Source organism: Dermacentor albipictus, chromosome 7, assembly GCF_038994185.2.
Source record: "Dermacentor albipictus isolate Rhodes 1998 colony chromosome 7, USDA_Dalb.pri_finalv2, whole genome shotgun sequence".
Lineage (NCBI taxonomy): Eukaryota > Metazoa > Arthropoda > Arachnida > Ixodida > Ixodidae > Dermacentor > Dermacentor albipictus.
In genome coordinates, this window is record NC_091827.1 from 21,309,199 (window position 1) to 21,325,494 (window position 16,296).

General features: G+C 42.6%; 1 protein-coding gene across 4 annotated transcripts in view; it reads right to left on the reverse strand.

Annotated features, from left to right (window-relative positions):
* Window positions 1–16,296, reverse strand: part of LOC135897552 (2-oxoadipate dehydrogenase complex component E1) — an 85,352-nt gene continuing 69,056 nt past the window's right edge. For all 4 annotated transcript variants that reach the window (XM_065426209.2, XM_065426208.1, XM_070521758.1 and 1 more), the window contains 11 exons: window positions 15,478–15,579; window positions 15,081–15,212; window positions 14,875–14,995; window positions 8,831–8,982; window positions 8,014–8,170; window positions 6,084–6,184; window positions 5,491–5,592; window positions 4,281–4,526; window positions 2,816–2,879; window positions 1,965–2,050; window positions 1–648 (listed from right to left, as the gene is read on the reverse strand). In XM_065426209.2, the coding sequence (XP_065282281.1) occupies window positions 544–648; window positions 1,965–2,050; window positions 2,816–2,879; window positions 4,281–4,526; window positions 5,491–5,592; window positions 6,084–6,184; window positions 8,014–8,170; window positions 8,831–8,982; window positions 14,875–14,995; window positions 15,081–15,212; window positions 15,478–15,579 (1,368 nt within the window). In that variant the 3' untranslated portion in view covers window positions 1–543. The remainder of the gene's footprint in view (window positions 649–1,964; window positions 2,051–2,815; window positions 2,880–4,280; window positions 4,527–5,490; window positions 5,593–6,083; window positions 6,185–8,013; window positions 8,171–8,830; window positions 8,983–14,874; window positions 14,996–15,080; window positions 15,213–15,477; window positions 15,580–16,296) is intronic.

Below are 16,296 nucleotides of genomic sequence, written 5' to 3' on the forward strand. Positions count from 1 at the left end.
TGCAGTTTCATTGCCTTTTATTAGCACAATGTGTAGGTTTCATGCCAAACAATGCAAACACATGGTCATGAGATAAAATGGCCCACTCTAAAGGCAAAGCAATTATTTAAAAGCTGCAAAGTCAGTAGGGCAAAGTTTGTACTGATCTACCATTAAAATCTGCAAAATCAGTAGGGCAATGTTTCTACTGATCTAGCAGATATCTTTATTTCAACTGCTTTCTATTAGCGCAATGTGTAGGCTTCATGTCAAACACTGGCCAACACACAGTCACAAGATAAAATGGCACACTCCATAGACAAAGTGGTTCTCTGAAAGCTGAACAATAAGCTGCGCAAACTTTGTACTGATTTATCGGACGTGTTTCTTCTCAGGCGAAGAACGAGGAGGAATTCTTGCACATCGCATGATTAAAGCACACGGTGTCGAGGCACTTGGTGCCCGGAATGACTGTGAGAAGGATGCGAGCTCGCGTAATGTCCCGCAAGTTCTGTCAAAACATAATGCCACATACGCCGAGCATTGCACTGAGCTTCGATCACATCAGCTGGCGAAAGCCCTCTGCAAGATTTCCTGGCACTCCTTCTGGTGCACTTGACCCACTCCTACTGCAGGGACACCCAAGTTCGTGCGGCCAGCATACTTGATCTGAGAGGGGGGGGGGGGGGGGGGGGGCAGGAAAAAAAGAAAAACAGAGAAATTGCAACACACAGTTTGTAAGTACAGTTAGAACCTTTGAATCCTAAAGAGGCTCGTGTTATAACATGGTAGTACTGCGATGAGAGCCAAATCAGTAGTGTAGTAATGCAAGTAGTTCAGGTAATTAATAATGCAAGCACATTCTGGCATCTACAGTAAGCAGCACTGTTAGTAGACCGTGCATCACGCTCTGCTGTCAAACCATAAATGGCTGCACAAGAGGACGAGGACAGTTCCCTCGAAACGGTTTTGAAATGTGTGCTCTCTTTAGCCAGTGCCATTGTGCGTTATTTGTCCCAACCGCAGTGCTACTAGACGCTGAAATTGTCACCAGCATTCAACATGCAATGCACACACCAGTATTCTGGTCTATACATAAAGATAGGAGCTTTACGGAATACCAGGTTACTGGAGCCATGGACAGTAGTGGCAATGCTGGTAGCGACATCTTGTGACGCTTTGTCCAACTACAATGTGTTGGAAAATATTTTCTGTTTCGCAGGCGTTCTCATCAAACAAAATTTAGAAGGACTGAATATTAATGATAATGTTGTTACGGATGCCTTACAACAGCAGTCAAACCAATTACGGTAGGTCATTGCAATACTAATAGCTCTGTGCCCATCTGGTTAAAGAACGTGCCACAGATGGTGCCACCAGTGTGGCTGTTCCCGTGAACGTAAGCCAATATTTCGCAAAAGATAAAACATTCAAGGACGAGCTAAAACTCCCTATAAATGTCTTTTTGGCAACCCATTGTCTTCATGGCCCAATTAGTTGAGTGCTGGTCTAGGAATGAAACGAGCCATAGTTCTGTTCCAGCTGATGCCCCTTGTTTTAGCTATCGATTTAAAATGATAAATACATAACAAGTATCTATGCTGGTTACACATACACACATATAGTTTCAATGTATAACAAACTATTGCACGCAAACGATGGGAAAAATGTGAAGTGGGCTTCTCCCCCACAGAGCCCCTTCTCGCAGAGAAGCCAACTTTCAGGCACATCGAAGAAACATCCAAGGACAACTTTTTTACTTAGCCGTGTCACAAGTACCGCATCCACGCTGCTGTCTGTAAAATTCAGTACAATTTGTTGCGAGTGAATTGGCTGCAGGTGGGACCACTGCAAATAACTTGGCAGAAAGACTGTTCTCATAACTCATAAACTACCACACCCAGAGCCGAAGATTTCTGGTGAAAAGGCACTCGGCCACACTGTAGATACATTTGCAGCCTTTTACTCTTGCCCAGGGGACATACCTGCCTCCCTAGAAGATTCTGGAAACGTGGCTGCACAAAAAACCATGGCCCCATGTTTCTGTGCTCCTCTTGGCACCAGATGAACTCTGCACAGGTCATTGTTAAAGAATAAAGCTCTGCTTGGAAGAACAAGCATGTTGAACTGTACAAATCACAGTAAACTGGCCTTTCTTATTACTCAAATCTAACAAACGTTGGAGCTACTGTTCGATTTGTCATCCTGAACTGCCCAGGACTATTCAAGATGCTGCGTAAATGAACACTCATTGGCTGAAATCAGTATCTTGAGTTGCCCTGGGCAGCTTGCGACGACAAATTGAAGGAGCTCAAAATCATTCCTGTGTCATGGCTAAGCCTTTTCGTAATAGATCAATATAAAAGAAAAGAGAAACAAGTGTCATGCCACATCAATACACAAAGTAAAAATTTTCCGCAAAAAGTCAAATGCACACACAACAAAACTGGGTTCCATGGTAGTCTGGCCTTCACAAACTGTCATTTTTCTTGTAAAATGACAAATGGTATCTCTCATGATTTTTTAATGCTTGTTGAAGCCTTCATAAATAGACTTCAGAAAGCCTTCATGCTGCTTATTACTGCTTCATTTGAATTCGTGCGACTAATTAGACAAAAGTTTGAGATACCACAGTATTTGTTGTAGCTGGTATCCTTTTAAATAATAATAAAGAAAAACAAACATAACAAGAAGCATCTAACAATCAGAGATAGTATCACAGTGAGGAAATAGTTACGGTAAATGTTATAGCTCCTTGACAATTGAGCATGTGCTGTGGCAAATCAGCATTCTAGATAGGTACTGTAGTAGGAAACAAATCCATGTGTTTACGCACCTTTTGCCTGAGTATACTTGGAAAGCTCTTCCGCGAGCTCTTTTGCCGGAAAAGGGCACAGAGACTGAAAGAAAAGTTCTTATATATTCATAAAGTTGGCAAAACAAACTACGAGCTTAATTTTATCTAAGAACACAGCACCTCATCAAGTTCGCTTTGCAGAAGTTTCCTTCACTTAGTCGAGTCCACCAATAAAAGCATGTCACTTACAATAAACTCTTTCATGATATAAGCCATTTCGTATCATTAGGCAAATTTTGTGAGAAGGCTGAAAGAGGACAGCCCGACTTAAACAGCCTGGTCTCCATTCCACTTTGGTTGAACTGACTGGAGCAAACTGTAAAACAGTGGCTTCGCGACAACCCGATGTGGAATGGTTAGAATGAATGTTCGATGGTTAGAGTGAATGGAACAAGCTCTAAAACAGTGGCATCACAACTCAATGTGGACACTTACACACACACAGAAGCACAGTAGGATTGGAGACAACAGAATTGGCAGAAGAGCATCTTCTAGGTGCAAGAAGAGAAAAGACCTTTGGGGCTGTTTTAAATTTTAAAGTCACATAATACCTTGTGTATCTAGACCCATCCCTCATTTAACCATCTCCGCAATTTTTCTTCCAAAGGGATGGGAGCCTATATAAATCGTTCCACGGTGGCTGCTGCTTGTCTTGTCAAGGACAACAGATGCGCGGTCACTATAAAGCTGCACGGTCATTAAGCAAAATCAATCAGCACAGTCTCTATACTAAGGCTGCTCTCTACTTTGTTCTCATTTGGTTCCTTAAATTCAAACATAGACCGGTGTGTTGTGGCTTGCAGCAGCGGCTGGGCTCACAAGATGTTGAAGAATCGACATTTGGGTGAGTTGGTGCTGGTTGAACGTCTTGAAGGGGCAGTCCAAGACGACGAAGACAAAAGGCAGGAAACATACAGGACAGTGCTGAATTGAATTCGTGTGGCCAACTAGACTAAAGTTTGAGATACCACAGTATTAGTAGCAGCTAGTATCCTCTTAAATAATAATAAGGAAAAACAAACAAACATAACAGGAAGCCTCTAGCAATCAGACATAGTATTGCAGTGAGGAAATAGTTACGGTAATTGTTATAGCCCCTTGACAGTTGAGCGTCTGCTGTGGCAAGTCACCTTACCATGTCATTGACAAGTCATTCCACCAGCGGTGTCCTGTGTACTTCCTGCCTTTTGTCTTCAACGTCTTGCCCTGTCCCTTCACGATGATCACAAGATGTTTCATTTCTCCATAGCTACATAAGCTTGTAGCAGTGTATGCACCTTCTTTATGGTACTTTGTCTTGCTACACTCCAGTCCACTGAGACTCTCTGCATCCGTGGACTCTGCTGTCACACTACTGGCGGATGGCAATTGGTTACTCAGGATGAAGGATCAAGTACAGGTTACCACGAGCCAAAATCCAACAGAATGCTGCTGTTTTTTTTACCTCTAGCCGGATGATGGCAGTGTCGGTGTCCCTGCCTAGTTCAGCCCGGTGCTTAGCCAGCGCGTAGTAGTGCTTGCCGCTGCACAGCAAGACTCGGGAGGCGTTCAGCCTGGGCTCCGGGTCCGAGAGGACAGGCCTGAACGTCTTTCCGGGTGCCATGTCTTCCAGGGAGGAGGTGGCCTCGGGGTGACGCAGCAGAATCTTTGGAGAAGCCACCACCAGGGGCTTTCGGAAGTTCCTCACCATCTGCGGATTGCACCAGACCACGCAATTACAGCTTGGAGTCAAACACTCTCAACTTGCAATCCCTTCCTAATCCTACCATACATAGACCAGTGGGAAGCAGCACTGTCCAGCTCGAGCTTGCTTGATCAATTATGGCTGGTGGTGCGGGCGCGACAGGCGGTGTCTGCTGCTGGACTTCTGGGTTGAGGAGTTGGCTCATCGGCAGGTGAAGACCACTTTCTCCACCCGGTTCTTTACCTCTTAATGGTGTAATGAAGTTTACTACTACTACTACTACTAGTACTACATATTTATAGTTGATAATTCTAAATTGCAGATGCTGATATTCCTGTATATTTTTTTCTTTATTTTCTGTATGTATTTATTTTTTCGATTTCTTGTCTTGTTTATTACCATTGATGTAACCACTCCTGCTTGGGCCCGAATAGGACCTGCAGTATTTGTAAATAAAAAATAAATGGTACTACTACTATAGCTTGAAACCACTGCCATATCTGGCAAACGAGTTTATTTCTATAGTAATAGTCTGACCTTTATTATTTATGTGAAAAGCACATTAAAGGGGTACTAATACGATGTTTATTACTTTAGTTGTTTTTTTTTGTTATGTGACTGTCTTGGTCCTCAAAACCCCAGAAAAATATAATACTGGCAACCCTCAGAGTGGCCTTAAATAATTATATCTAATAACTTTCACAAATCACTTTCGACTTCATTTTGCAGGAGGTGTGTGTGTTGCGACACCATGATATGGAAGTGTCACATGGGAGCAGGGCATTGCAACGTTCTGGCTCCTGTTCATTAATTTAAATGCGTTGCTCTAGTCTTTATATAGGCTGTGACAGTAGCTGGGACATTACACATGACTACACAAATGCATGTTCACAAAATTGAAAAAAAAAGAAAAAAGAAAGAAAGAAAGGAAGAAAGACAGTAAAAACAACTAAAATGTTAGTTACTGTACCTGTCTCCTCAGAAGGTGGAAGTATTGAGCTGGTGTTGTGGGATTCACAAAACCAAAGTTGATATCATCGCCGTCCACGGCATCTTCTTTACTGTCAGTCATCTGAAAGCACAGAGGCAAGCCATGAGCCAATCCGCACAGAAGGCACTGAAAAGGCCAACAGGGGTGACAGAGATGAGTAAAATATTGTGCTACACTTGTAAAGAGCTTCTGTGTGACTGGGCAGAAGTATCGCGGCTTTTAGGATTTTGGGGCTGTAAATTTTTCTTTTGCTTTTGCGCACTGCGACATGTCACTCTTGCCGCGTTCCTCTGAACATTACATATTGTGGTACAATCCTGCTGTTAGAGTTTATTCATTGTTTGACTAAATGCTATCAGCATAGTTGAGTGCACGATTCTGTCAAGTGTCACACACCTCCGAAGAAGAAAATAAAATTAATAACACCAGTGCTTTGCATACAAATCTGTGCTTAAATAGAGAGAAATTGTAGTATACATAGTTTGCTTGTAAATTGTGCACACTCCATTTCACAATAAATTGTAACGAAAAACTTTCAATTTAGATTCCATAAATAAATTAATGAACTCTACCTGTAGGAACCTCTCAATGCGGCATGATGAGTGCTCAGGGCCCGCTCCATCAAAGCCATGTGGCAGCAATACAACCATTCCACTTTGCAGGAACCACTTGGCTAAAAGCAGATGACAACATCACAAAGCACTTGTTCATTTATAGTTGGAACAACGTTGACTCACTGATGTCGTAGAGGTTGGCATGAATAAGAGAGAGAGAGAGAAGTTGCTTTAGCTTGAAAATTTTATTCTGGGGTTTAACGTGCCAAAACCACAATCTGATTATGAGGTACGCTGTAGTGGGGCCTGTGGATTAATTTTTGACCACCTGGGACTCTCTAACATTCACATAAATTGAAGTACACAAGCGTTTTTGCATTTCCTACCCACCAAAATGCAGCCGCCAGGATCGAAACCGCAACCTCAAGATAAGCAGTGCAACATCGTAGCCACTGCGCTACCGCAGCAGGTGAATTGCTTTGGCTTGTTAGGGTTATATGATGAAGTATAGAAAGACCTATTCTGGCACACTTTTCCTTATTTGAAGAATAACCTTTAGTGCATCTGTTAAACAAAGCAACACAGCTTTTCTCTCGTGTATCAATTTAACACCGCAACACCCAACATACATTATTCGATGTGGCAAGTTTGATGCTTCAAAAAGCTGTTTTCGTGGGAAACATAACACAAAAGCTGCAGTAGCATTTGACACACTGGAATGAAGTTTTGGTTATGGATGGCTCAGCAAGGCACTTACAGAGTAATTAATCAATATGTTAAGAACTTTTTACTTAAATACCATTTTATTGTTTTTTTGGGCATGAATGTACTCTCTACGACTAGAAATGAAGGTTATCAAGTTGTTTTAATTTTCATATATCTGAAATGGGCTTCCTAGGGATAAGCTGTCATCCCACTGCGAAAATGCAAGTTTTGTTTCATTTTTAGATCTTAGCTTCCCTAACTGTATTAGCTTAGAACAACTCCCTGGTGTGGGTTCACAACTTGGCTTTATGGCAATACAACCTCTATTGTTATGAACCCTATCTAAAAGCAAATATTACACATAATCTTCACCCCATTTTGTACTTCAGTTTCTGAATCTTTAGTGTGGGTTATATGTGAGGCACTTTGATATGTCTGAACTTGTCTGTTACCAAAAGCAAAATAAAACAAATGTGTGCATTCAATGTCTACATTACGAATGGATTGTGCAACCATGTCAAGGAAGGTGGTCTCTGCGAAGAAGACTAGCTTGTCATTTGTGCAAGAGGTCTACCATGTGTCTTTCATCGTGAATTTAAGGGTATGCCTTAGCCATGAAACCATCAATGCAGGGAAAATGCATACGCGATAGAACACGGGAGTGGTGCAACAATCTACCCTATTTTGTTTTGGTTTCATGACATATTGAAACAAAGCAGTGTAACAAAGTTGACAGTTGGATGAGTTGGTGACTGATCATCTTGACGTATGAAGCAGCGCATGGAAGCATGACAAAAAGGAGCAGAATACCCAGACAGGACAACCTCAGCACTCGCAACCATATCTAATTTTGAAAAAAGCAGAGTTAGTGTACACACATGAACCGGAGCACCATGGTGTGATGACAATTTGGCAGAAAAGGAACAAAATATTCCTGTTTGAAAGCAATCCTATTACCTTTTTTGCTGGTCTTCCAAAAATGACACTTTGGTGGTGCTCTCGTGCGTGTATATTAACTCCGCTTTTTCGAAATAAAATGTATCTGTGAGTAGAGTGGTTACCCTGTCCATTTATTTTGCTGCTTTGTGTCGTGTTTTCATGCTCTGCTTCGTATGTCAAGATGAAAAGCAGTCCAAGATGCAAAGTTTCCCTGATGCCCACCTTAAACTGACAAGAAAAAAATGAATAAAAATACCCCAGTTTACATGTACTGTTCCCCACAACATGATGATATTGAACTAACCTTCACCGGATGTAACAAATGTGTCAATGACGACTTGTGCACTATTGTGGAAGTCGCCAAACTGCGCTTCCCATATCACAAGGGTTTTCGGAGTCTCCAGGCTGAAGCCATACTCGAAGGAAAGCACTGCTTCTTCCGACAGGGGACTGTTCACAACCTGCATAACAGAAGCAATTTTACTGGGAGCTACCACATAACTGCTGCATTTTGAGCTGCTTATGTAAAGCTCTCTGTCTTAGCGATGTGGCATGCCCGAGTATATACCCATCTGGCCACCAATGCATACTGCTGGTCGTCCCCAAGATAATTTGTGTATGTGAAACATCCACAGACTCATTGCACCATCTACTTGAAAGTTGATTAAGCCAACATTTTACCGCAGGTTATGTTTTTTACATGACAGATGGCTTGAGAAAGCTTATTAACCGTCAGTGTTGCTTGCGTCTCATTTTCCAACATGTCGGACCGGCGCAAAAAGCCTGCAGTTCTTATTTTTAACTATGCAGAAATTCAAGGACTTCTTATGACCCCTCATTCAGAGGACATCGATGTTGATTATGAAGTGCGGGACAATAACAGCGACAAAGAGGACATTGTGCCACAGAAACACTAACTACCCTAATTAACACAATTGATTAGCATAAGTCTTAAACCTTGGTTGAATTTTCAGATTTAAAAGAATTTTCTAAGGTTCAGCAAGATATATATATCATGCTTCCCAATAAATCAGCACTGTGGAGTCATCTTTGCCTTTATCCATGTTGTTTGTGGTGCAATAAAGAACTTTTGCGGTAACATAAAAAGGAAAACACCCTACTTCGTAATGCCCCTGTGGACCACGTTCAGGTGGGAGGTTCAGGTTGTTGAGGGGAACCAGGCGTTGCTCGTTGGTACGGTCAACAAGGATTGCATGTCGTTGGCTGAATGTGCCACGACCGACATCCTGGCCACAGATCCGAACATTGAAACCTGCCAGCAGAGAAGGCAAAGGGCGGGACTGCTACAATGACTGTGTTCAAATGATCACTGCTGAAGAGAATTCAGCTACTTAAAACAGGCTCCTTTTGTCAAATTTGAAAGTCCTGTATGGACTTATTCATAGAAGTGGAAATTTCTAGGGCTGCGATTTAGTAGCGATGCCTTCTGCTCGATTCTATGCCACTCTTACTATTCACGGCCGGCTGATTCTTTATTTAACTTTTCTAACCCCTGTCTTTGCTCTTCACCTGCATCTTTCTTTCTCACGGGCACAGGACAGTTCAGATGTACACTCAGAAGTGAGACAATTACAATGCTTGTGGACCTTAATTTCTCATCCTCTTCGGTTCTTTTCACAACAAGCTACTGCTGTTACTACTGATCCCAGTGATAAAGTGGGCAGAGCGTCATTCTGACAACTGACAAAGCGCAATAAGCGTAAAAATAAATATAGTGGGAAAAAGCATTGCTACAAAATCCTGGTCCCGGGTGAACTTCATCATTGAATACCAGGGGCGTAGCCAGGGGGGGGGCTTATGGGGCTTCAGCCCCCCCCGAAATTTTTTCGTGCTGTCCATGCACCGCCGACCAAAGCGACCCCCGGCGCCGGAAATCACTCTGGATTTTGTCTAGAATGTCTTTTTGACGCTCGAAAAGACATTTAACCACGAAGATTGCGAACTCGGGCTGGATTTCGTGGCAATGCCCATACACTGGCAGTCACATAACGCCAAGAAGTCCCATCCGAGCACAATGTTTCAAGGGCGCTTTGATGGTGAGCGGGTGCGCCGCGGCATCTCACTGAGGCCACGGAATCTATGGAGCGCATGGATATCAATTGCGAAACTTTATGGGTATAAATCTCACAAGCTCTTGATGTGAAACGTGCATTGACATTTACAAAGTTGTGCTTTAAATTTTCAATTGCGGAACTTTGTGGGTTTAATGTTGTTATAAACATTTGACGCCAAAGGTCCATTGACTTTTCTAAAGTCTTACATCGGAACATACAACGAGACAAGCCAAATCAACACACTAGCAGACGAGTTGACAAAGCACGCAGCGAGGTCCAATGAGACGATGTGTTGGGGTGGTTCATTTGTGCCGTCATGTCACATAAAAAAATATTAACACTTTTTTAACCTACGCCAGAACAACCATGTCAAGACACTAAAGCCAGCCAAAGTAACTACGCTCTTATTTATTTTTTGCTACTTTGAGTTTTATTCGCCGAGAACACATTGAGCCTCTTCAATTTTGTTTGTTCTCGCTACCCTACCCGCGGGCTGCCAGAGCGAGCCAGAGCGCATATGTTTTTCTCGTATGGCCCCGACCACCGCACGGTGCACTTCGGTGGACGTTCGGTTTGCTCTGGCCGAGTGGATTTTCACCTGACAGAGTTTTGGACGCTTTCTGGCTAGCAGACGAGAAAAAAAACAATGGTCGCTCGCCGCCATCACTGTGGGGACTCGAAGGATTGCACCGCGTTCCTTGAGCGCAACCTTTCCGGAAAGTCTTGTTTCGCCGGTGTAGGATACTAAGCAATATGCCTATGGTTCTCAGTGGGCCAATCGTCTCATGTTTTCTTCGGTATTAATTCTGTAGCCCCATTAGGTGCCCGATGTAGGCATTCGATTCTGGCCAACATACTTTCCTATGCGTTTTTTTTCCATTTCGGTGCCTCCGCCCCACAGAAAAAAAATACATTGTTGCGGCGCAGCGAATTGTCGCATGGTGAAAGTTCGATTTTGATATTTCTTTTGCGGAAAGTAATGGGTGACGGGACGCTTCAGTTGCCGGATACGTTTATTATATTATTGCGAAAGCAATTATATGGACCCTCCAGGCGCATTCCTGCCATCGCCCTCATGTTTCCTATAAAGTCCAAGGGTGATAAAATCGTGACCACGCGCTGCATGCTGTATGTGTGAGTGAAAGCGTTGGGGGGGAGGTGGAATGGCTGAGCCGACGATGGTGGCTCAGTCTTGTGTGCGCAAAGGAGAAAAGCGGGGAGCAAGCGCGCCGCCTTCCGTCGCGCGCAATACATCGGGGGGAGTGGATGGAATGGGGGCGGAATCTAGGATTCTATGAATCTATGAATGTGCAACATGTTTATTTGCCTTGTTTGACGCATTACATACAGTTACTTTTTCTTACATACATAGACTCATTGGAGACTTATACGTATACTTAAATATCTTGTTGCGATGTTTTGTGTATACATGCAGTGAACTATGTTTCCAGTGACACTTTTTTGTCCTTTATCAAGCCGTATTTTCACATTTGTATATCCCACTGTATCTTTGGATTTCTAATGTACGAGGACGAGTCAAATGAAAGTGCGCCCACCCTAACCGCGCAATAATGGTTCGGTTCATTATCTGCGAGGCATGCGCGTATTAGGCATGCGCGCATGCGCGAACGGCATGTCACATTTACAAAAGTGACACGCAGGTGTGAAGATAAATGTTATTTAATGCTCTCAAACGCTGGGTTGAATATGGTTGCGTCACATAATGGACACTTCAAAAGTTGAACAGCTCGGTGTCGCGAAGTTTTTGACAGCTAAAGGTGTTTCCGAAACAGAAATTAATCGCCGTATGGCTGCCGTTTACGTTGAACACGGCATTTCATTGACCACTGTGAAGCGTTGGAGCAAACGGTTGAAAGGACGTTGTAAAGACATTCCAAGACCGGGCCAAAACCATCGTGCCCACACCCCCCACACAATTTCAAAGGTTCATGAGCCGATGAAACAAGAACGGAGGATAAGCATCGATGAACTGGCAGACCGTCTGAACATCAGTCACGGTTCGGTTCAGGCCTTAATTCATGAGCTTCTCGGTTATCGGCTCTTTGGTGCGCAATGGATCCCCAAGATTTTGATCCATAGCGAGAAGACGGAAAAGTTTCGCGCTGCCTTGACTCATCTGATCGGATATCACAATGAGGATGACGACTTCATGTTTTAATTGTGATCGGGGACGAACCTTGGTGCCACTACTACGAGCCTGAAACACGACGGCAAAGCTTACAGTGGAAACATTCGAATTTACCGCGCCCAAAGAACGCAAAGGCCATCATTTCCGCTGGAAAGGTGTTGTTGACTTTTCTTTCGGTCATCTGGGTCTATTACTGATAGAATTTGCTAAATCTTGAGAGGCTATCAATTGTTTCCGATATTGTGAAACGCCAGAACGGCAGTGTGTCGCAATCAAGAACGAACAACGTGGAAAATTGACGAATGGGGTCATCTTGTTCCACGACAATGCCTGTCCCCACGTCGCTTATGTGGTTAATACAAAACTGGCAAAGTTCAAGTGGGAAACGCTGCAGCATCCGCCATACAGCTCAGACCTGTCACCTTGCGACTTCTACATTTTGGGGCAACCGAAAAAACAGATCAAGGGAACCAGATACAGACTTTTTGAAGCAGCAACCCAAGGAGTTTAAGACGGGAATCACGCGACTCGTTAGTCAATGGGACAAATGTCTAAATTCTCATGAAGACTACTTTTAAAAGAAGTACCCCGTTGTTGGCTCACATTCATTTGACTTGCCCTCGTATATCTTGCAGAATTCCTGCTTTATATACGTGCCCTCTTTTGCGACTGATTTCGGTGCAATTACTCACGATACACGACCGGTGGCAGCTGCTTCTGCGTAATACATTAAAACAAATTACAGCGTCATTGAGATTTTTCACTGGCCATTGCATATATACAAGAATGTAAGCATGGTTCTTGAATGACAAAGTTTCATCAACATATTTGTCCTCAACTTGTCCAGTTCATTGCGTTTTAATTTTTCATATCAGTGGCATGCACTGCTTTCCTGGTTTCGAACTGATATAGTTCTAAAGTTCGTGTAATATTTTCTTTACTTAAATAGACAAAAATATGGAAGCATTGATATCAGTTATTTTGGGCAACATTTTTGGCACATACGAGTATATTCTTTTATGAAAAAATACATATTTTATTGTTTTCACTGTGCGTAGCATTCAAGAATTCGTTTGCAGCATCTTTGGCAATGACAATGCAGTTATTATTCATGGATTTGATCCCTTGACAAATTGTTTAAGAGGAAGCTTTAGCTCGGGCCCAATCCGACGCGGCCTATTCGAATACTTGTAAAACGCAGAAACCCTTTTCTTAGATAATCCTGCTAATCGCTTTTATTGAAATTCGTTGCATTCGAGAGAGAAAGTTAAATCCTAGTTCTGTTGGAAACAAAACTTCGATTTAGGGCCTGAATGTTTTTTAAAATATTTTGAAAAATTCGAAAGCTTGAAAATATAGAAGCACGACGTTTACAAACTAATAGCTATGCATGAATAACAGACATTGCGGATCTGTAAACGGCATCTATTATAACAGTCAAAGCGGACAAGTTTGCTATGTCAATTTGTATCTTACGTGAATTGGTTACGTTGTGTACAAGGGTTCTGCACAAGCCGTATTTCCACAATACTAATTTCTTTTGAGATTCATGTGTAACATATCTATTTTGTCCGCTGTAGATGTACTATTAGATGCAATTCACAGAATTGTGATATCATTTTTCATTGTTGAGTCACGGAATTTTAAACTTGATAGTTTCGTTTTCAGAAAATTTTCGATTAGGCCAATTTTTAATAAATAATTGACCACCTAAATAAAAAATTTGAAACCAGTAGTCACTAGAATTAAACTTTTGCTTTTAAATGCAACAACAAAATTTCTGGCTACGCCACTGGCCCCATGTGTATATATATATATATATATATATATATATATATATATATATATATATATATATATATATATACACACACACACACACACACACCACATGGGGCCAGTGGCGTAGCCCCCCCCGAACAAAATTTCTGGCTACGCCACTGTTGAATACCCATGACATTATTATGTAATATTGTTATTTGCACAAATTTTTCCTTCAGAGTAATTTCTTCTATGCTAAGCTATGACTTAGAGCAAATGTACCACTGTAGATTAAATATACAGTCACAAGCGAAAGTTTGAAAATCAAAATGGTGCCACGAAAATGCTTTTTTTTCTTCACAGCCTGGGCATGCTAGCTGAAATCGAGTGGTGCAGCCTACAAGCGTGTGTTTGACCAATGCAATGTATTGAAGCAGTTGCAAGTTACGGAGTTGTGCTAGAAGAAAATGCATTTTTTCCGATACCACGGTCCTCAAACTTTTGCTTGCGACTGCACCTTAGAGAATCTTTCAACAAACACCATTTGAAATTGTTGTTGTAGTACGCAGAAAGCTGCAAAGGAATATCCATGGAAAATGTTCTACTGCAACAGCTTTAAAGAAGGGTTTAAGTAACAGTGGAGACAGAAGCAAATGAAATGTTGCTAGGCAATGGCGTGGGGATCAAAGCTGCACTCTATGCAGTACGGGCTTGCTCTCACTGTCTTGACCAGTGCCTGCAAGTGAACATCATTTCCCTGCCTTCTCTCATATTGGAGCTAAGAGCCCACGTGACGTTTACAACACAACCCCAGCATTCATTTGATTCCCCTCTCTCTTTTCCTTGCCATGCGGTGCATTTCTGGCAAAGTTTTGCACATTCTACATTTCACGAAAATCCCGAGCTAGTTTTTGTTGCTGCTAACAATTCGTGTACTCTAGGTGGGACTCCCAATGTGAAGGCAAGAACTGTCATCTCTGCAGGTGAGGAGATTGGCTGCTCTCGAAACAAGGGCATGAGAACGTTTAAATTTTTTTAACTGTCTTTGTGTGTAACATTATTGCAAAATAATTTGCAGACACGATCATGGCTATGCGACCTACACCCTGCGCTTGTTTGTTTGCAATGCTGGAACCTGGCGAGGAGTCTTTAAACATTTGTAGAACATTCAGCAACCCACCCTGATAAAGCAAGGAACCCAGAGCGAGCGCTTCTGCAGTGGCCCATTCAAGGCCTCTGCCTGCTTCAATTTTACGAAGCCGTTCGTTGACGAAAACTTTGACAAGGTGAGGATGAACTGTCTGGAAGAAATAAAGCAAGGCGTTCATAAGAAATTGTGAAAGAAGGCGGTGACTAAGGACGTTCGCTCATGGTATTAAAACTTACTGCTTCAGGAGGCACTTGGACGGACCTTGCACCCACATACTTAAGCACATTTGGGTCCACACCCGTGTCCCAATAGGTGACAGCTGAAGGAGCCTGAGAGATGCCACTCCACCTGCCTTGAAACCTGCTGAACTAAACATAAGAGGTGGTTTACAAACGTACTGTTAGGCTAGTTAAGGACATATTTCAAATACATAGATGTGTGCCATCAAAAAAGATTTTACTCTTAGCACTGCTCTTTCCTTGCTCAAATTATGCAGCAAGATAGAATATTATGGCATGTATCATTCAACGTAGCAGTTGGCTACACGAAATTGGTAGAATATACGGTAAGGAATGTTCCACAAACTCGTCAATGAAGTGAATCACTCTGCACAGCGATCAGCGGTGGACGTACCGGCGGAGTGCGACTTTCAATCAGCTTGAAGTGTTCGCCCAGGAATGCCATGTGGTCGGTCACAATTTGCTGCTTCTCAGTGGCATCGAGGCTCCCCTCTTCCTGCACCAGCGAAAGCAAGCATGGAACTGACTTCAAGGGTGCTGCTTTCAATTAGCGACAAGTGAATACATGTAGCTAAGCACTAGCCAGCTTCAAGGTCCGGGAAATGTTGTTACTTCTTACAGCGAATATATTAGCCCTTGATCGATGAGTGTTGCCTACAGGCAAAATACCAGAAAAAAAATTTTTTTTTTGCCTAGTTTCGGTATTAAGTAAGAGGTTTCTTGCTACACGTCTTCGGCCAACACTGAATGACAGACAGCAAGCGTCATTTGTTGCTTTATAGCAGAAATATAGGACGAGGAAGAAGTTTGGCACGTGACTCGCTTTCTTTTGAAAGCACAGTCAGAAGAGACAGACCGATGCAAAATATCCAGCTGCAGTGGCGTCACACACGTGATGTAAAATGAATTAAATCTGCACCTATGGTTCACATACGATGAACGCTGTCTGTACAAATTCCAAACAAGGCCATAGGTGGCTTGGGGTGAAGCCAACTTCAAGTTTTCTGCCTGGGGTCTCCCCCGCCTATTGCTGAAAAAGCTTGGGCAAAATTTTTTTTCTTTTTCTTGATTAAGCTTATTTTTGATGTGTTTTGCACATTTAGATTAAAAATAATATTTTTTTAGGGTATTTACAAGGGCCATCATTAAAGGGTTAAAGAGAGTTTTGCAGCCGTTTTTGGGCAGCGGTGAAGGTCGGCATGAGGCAGCATGC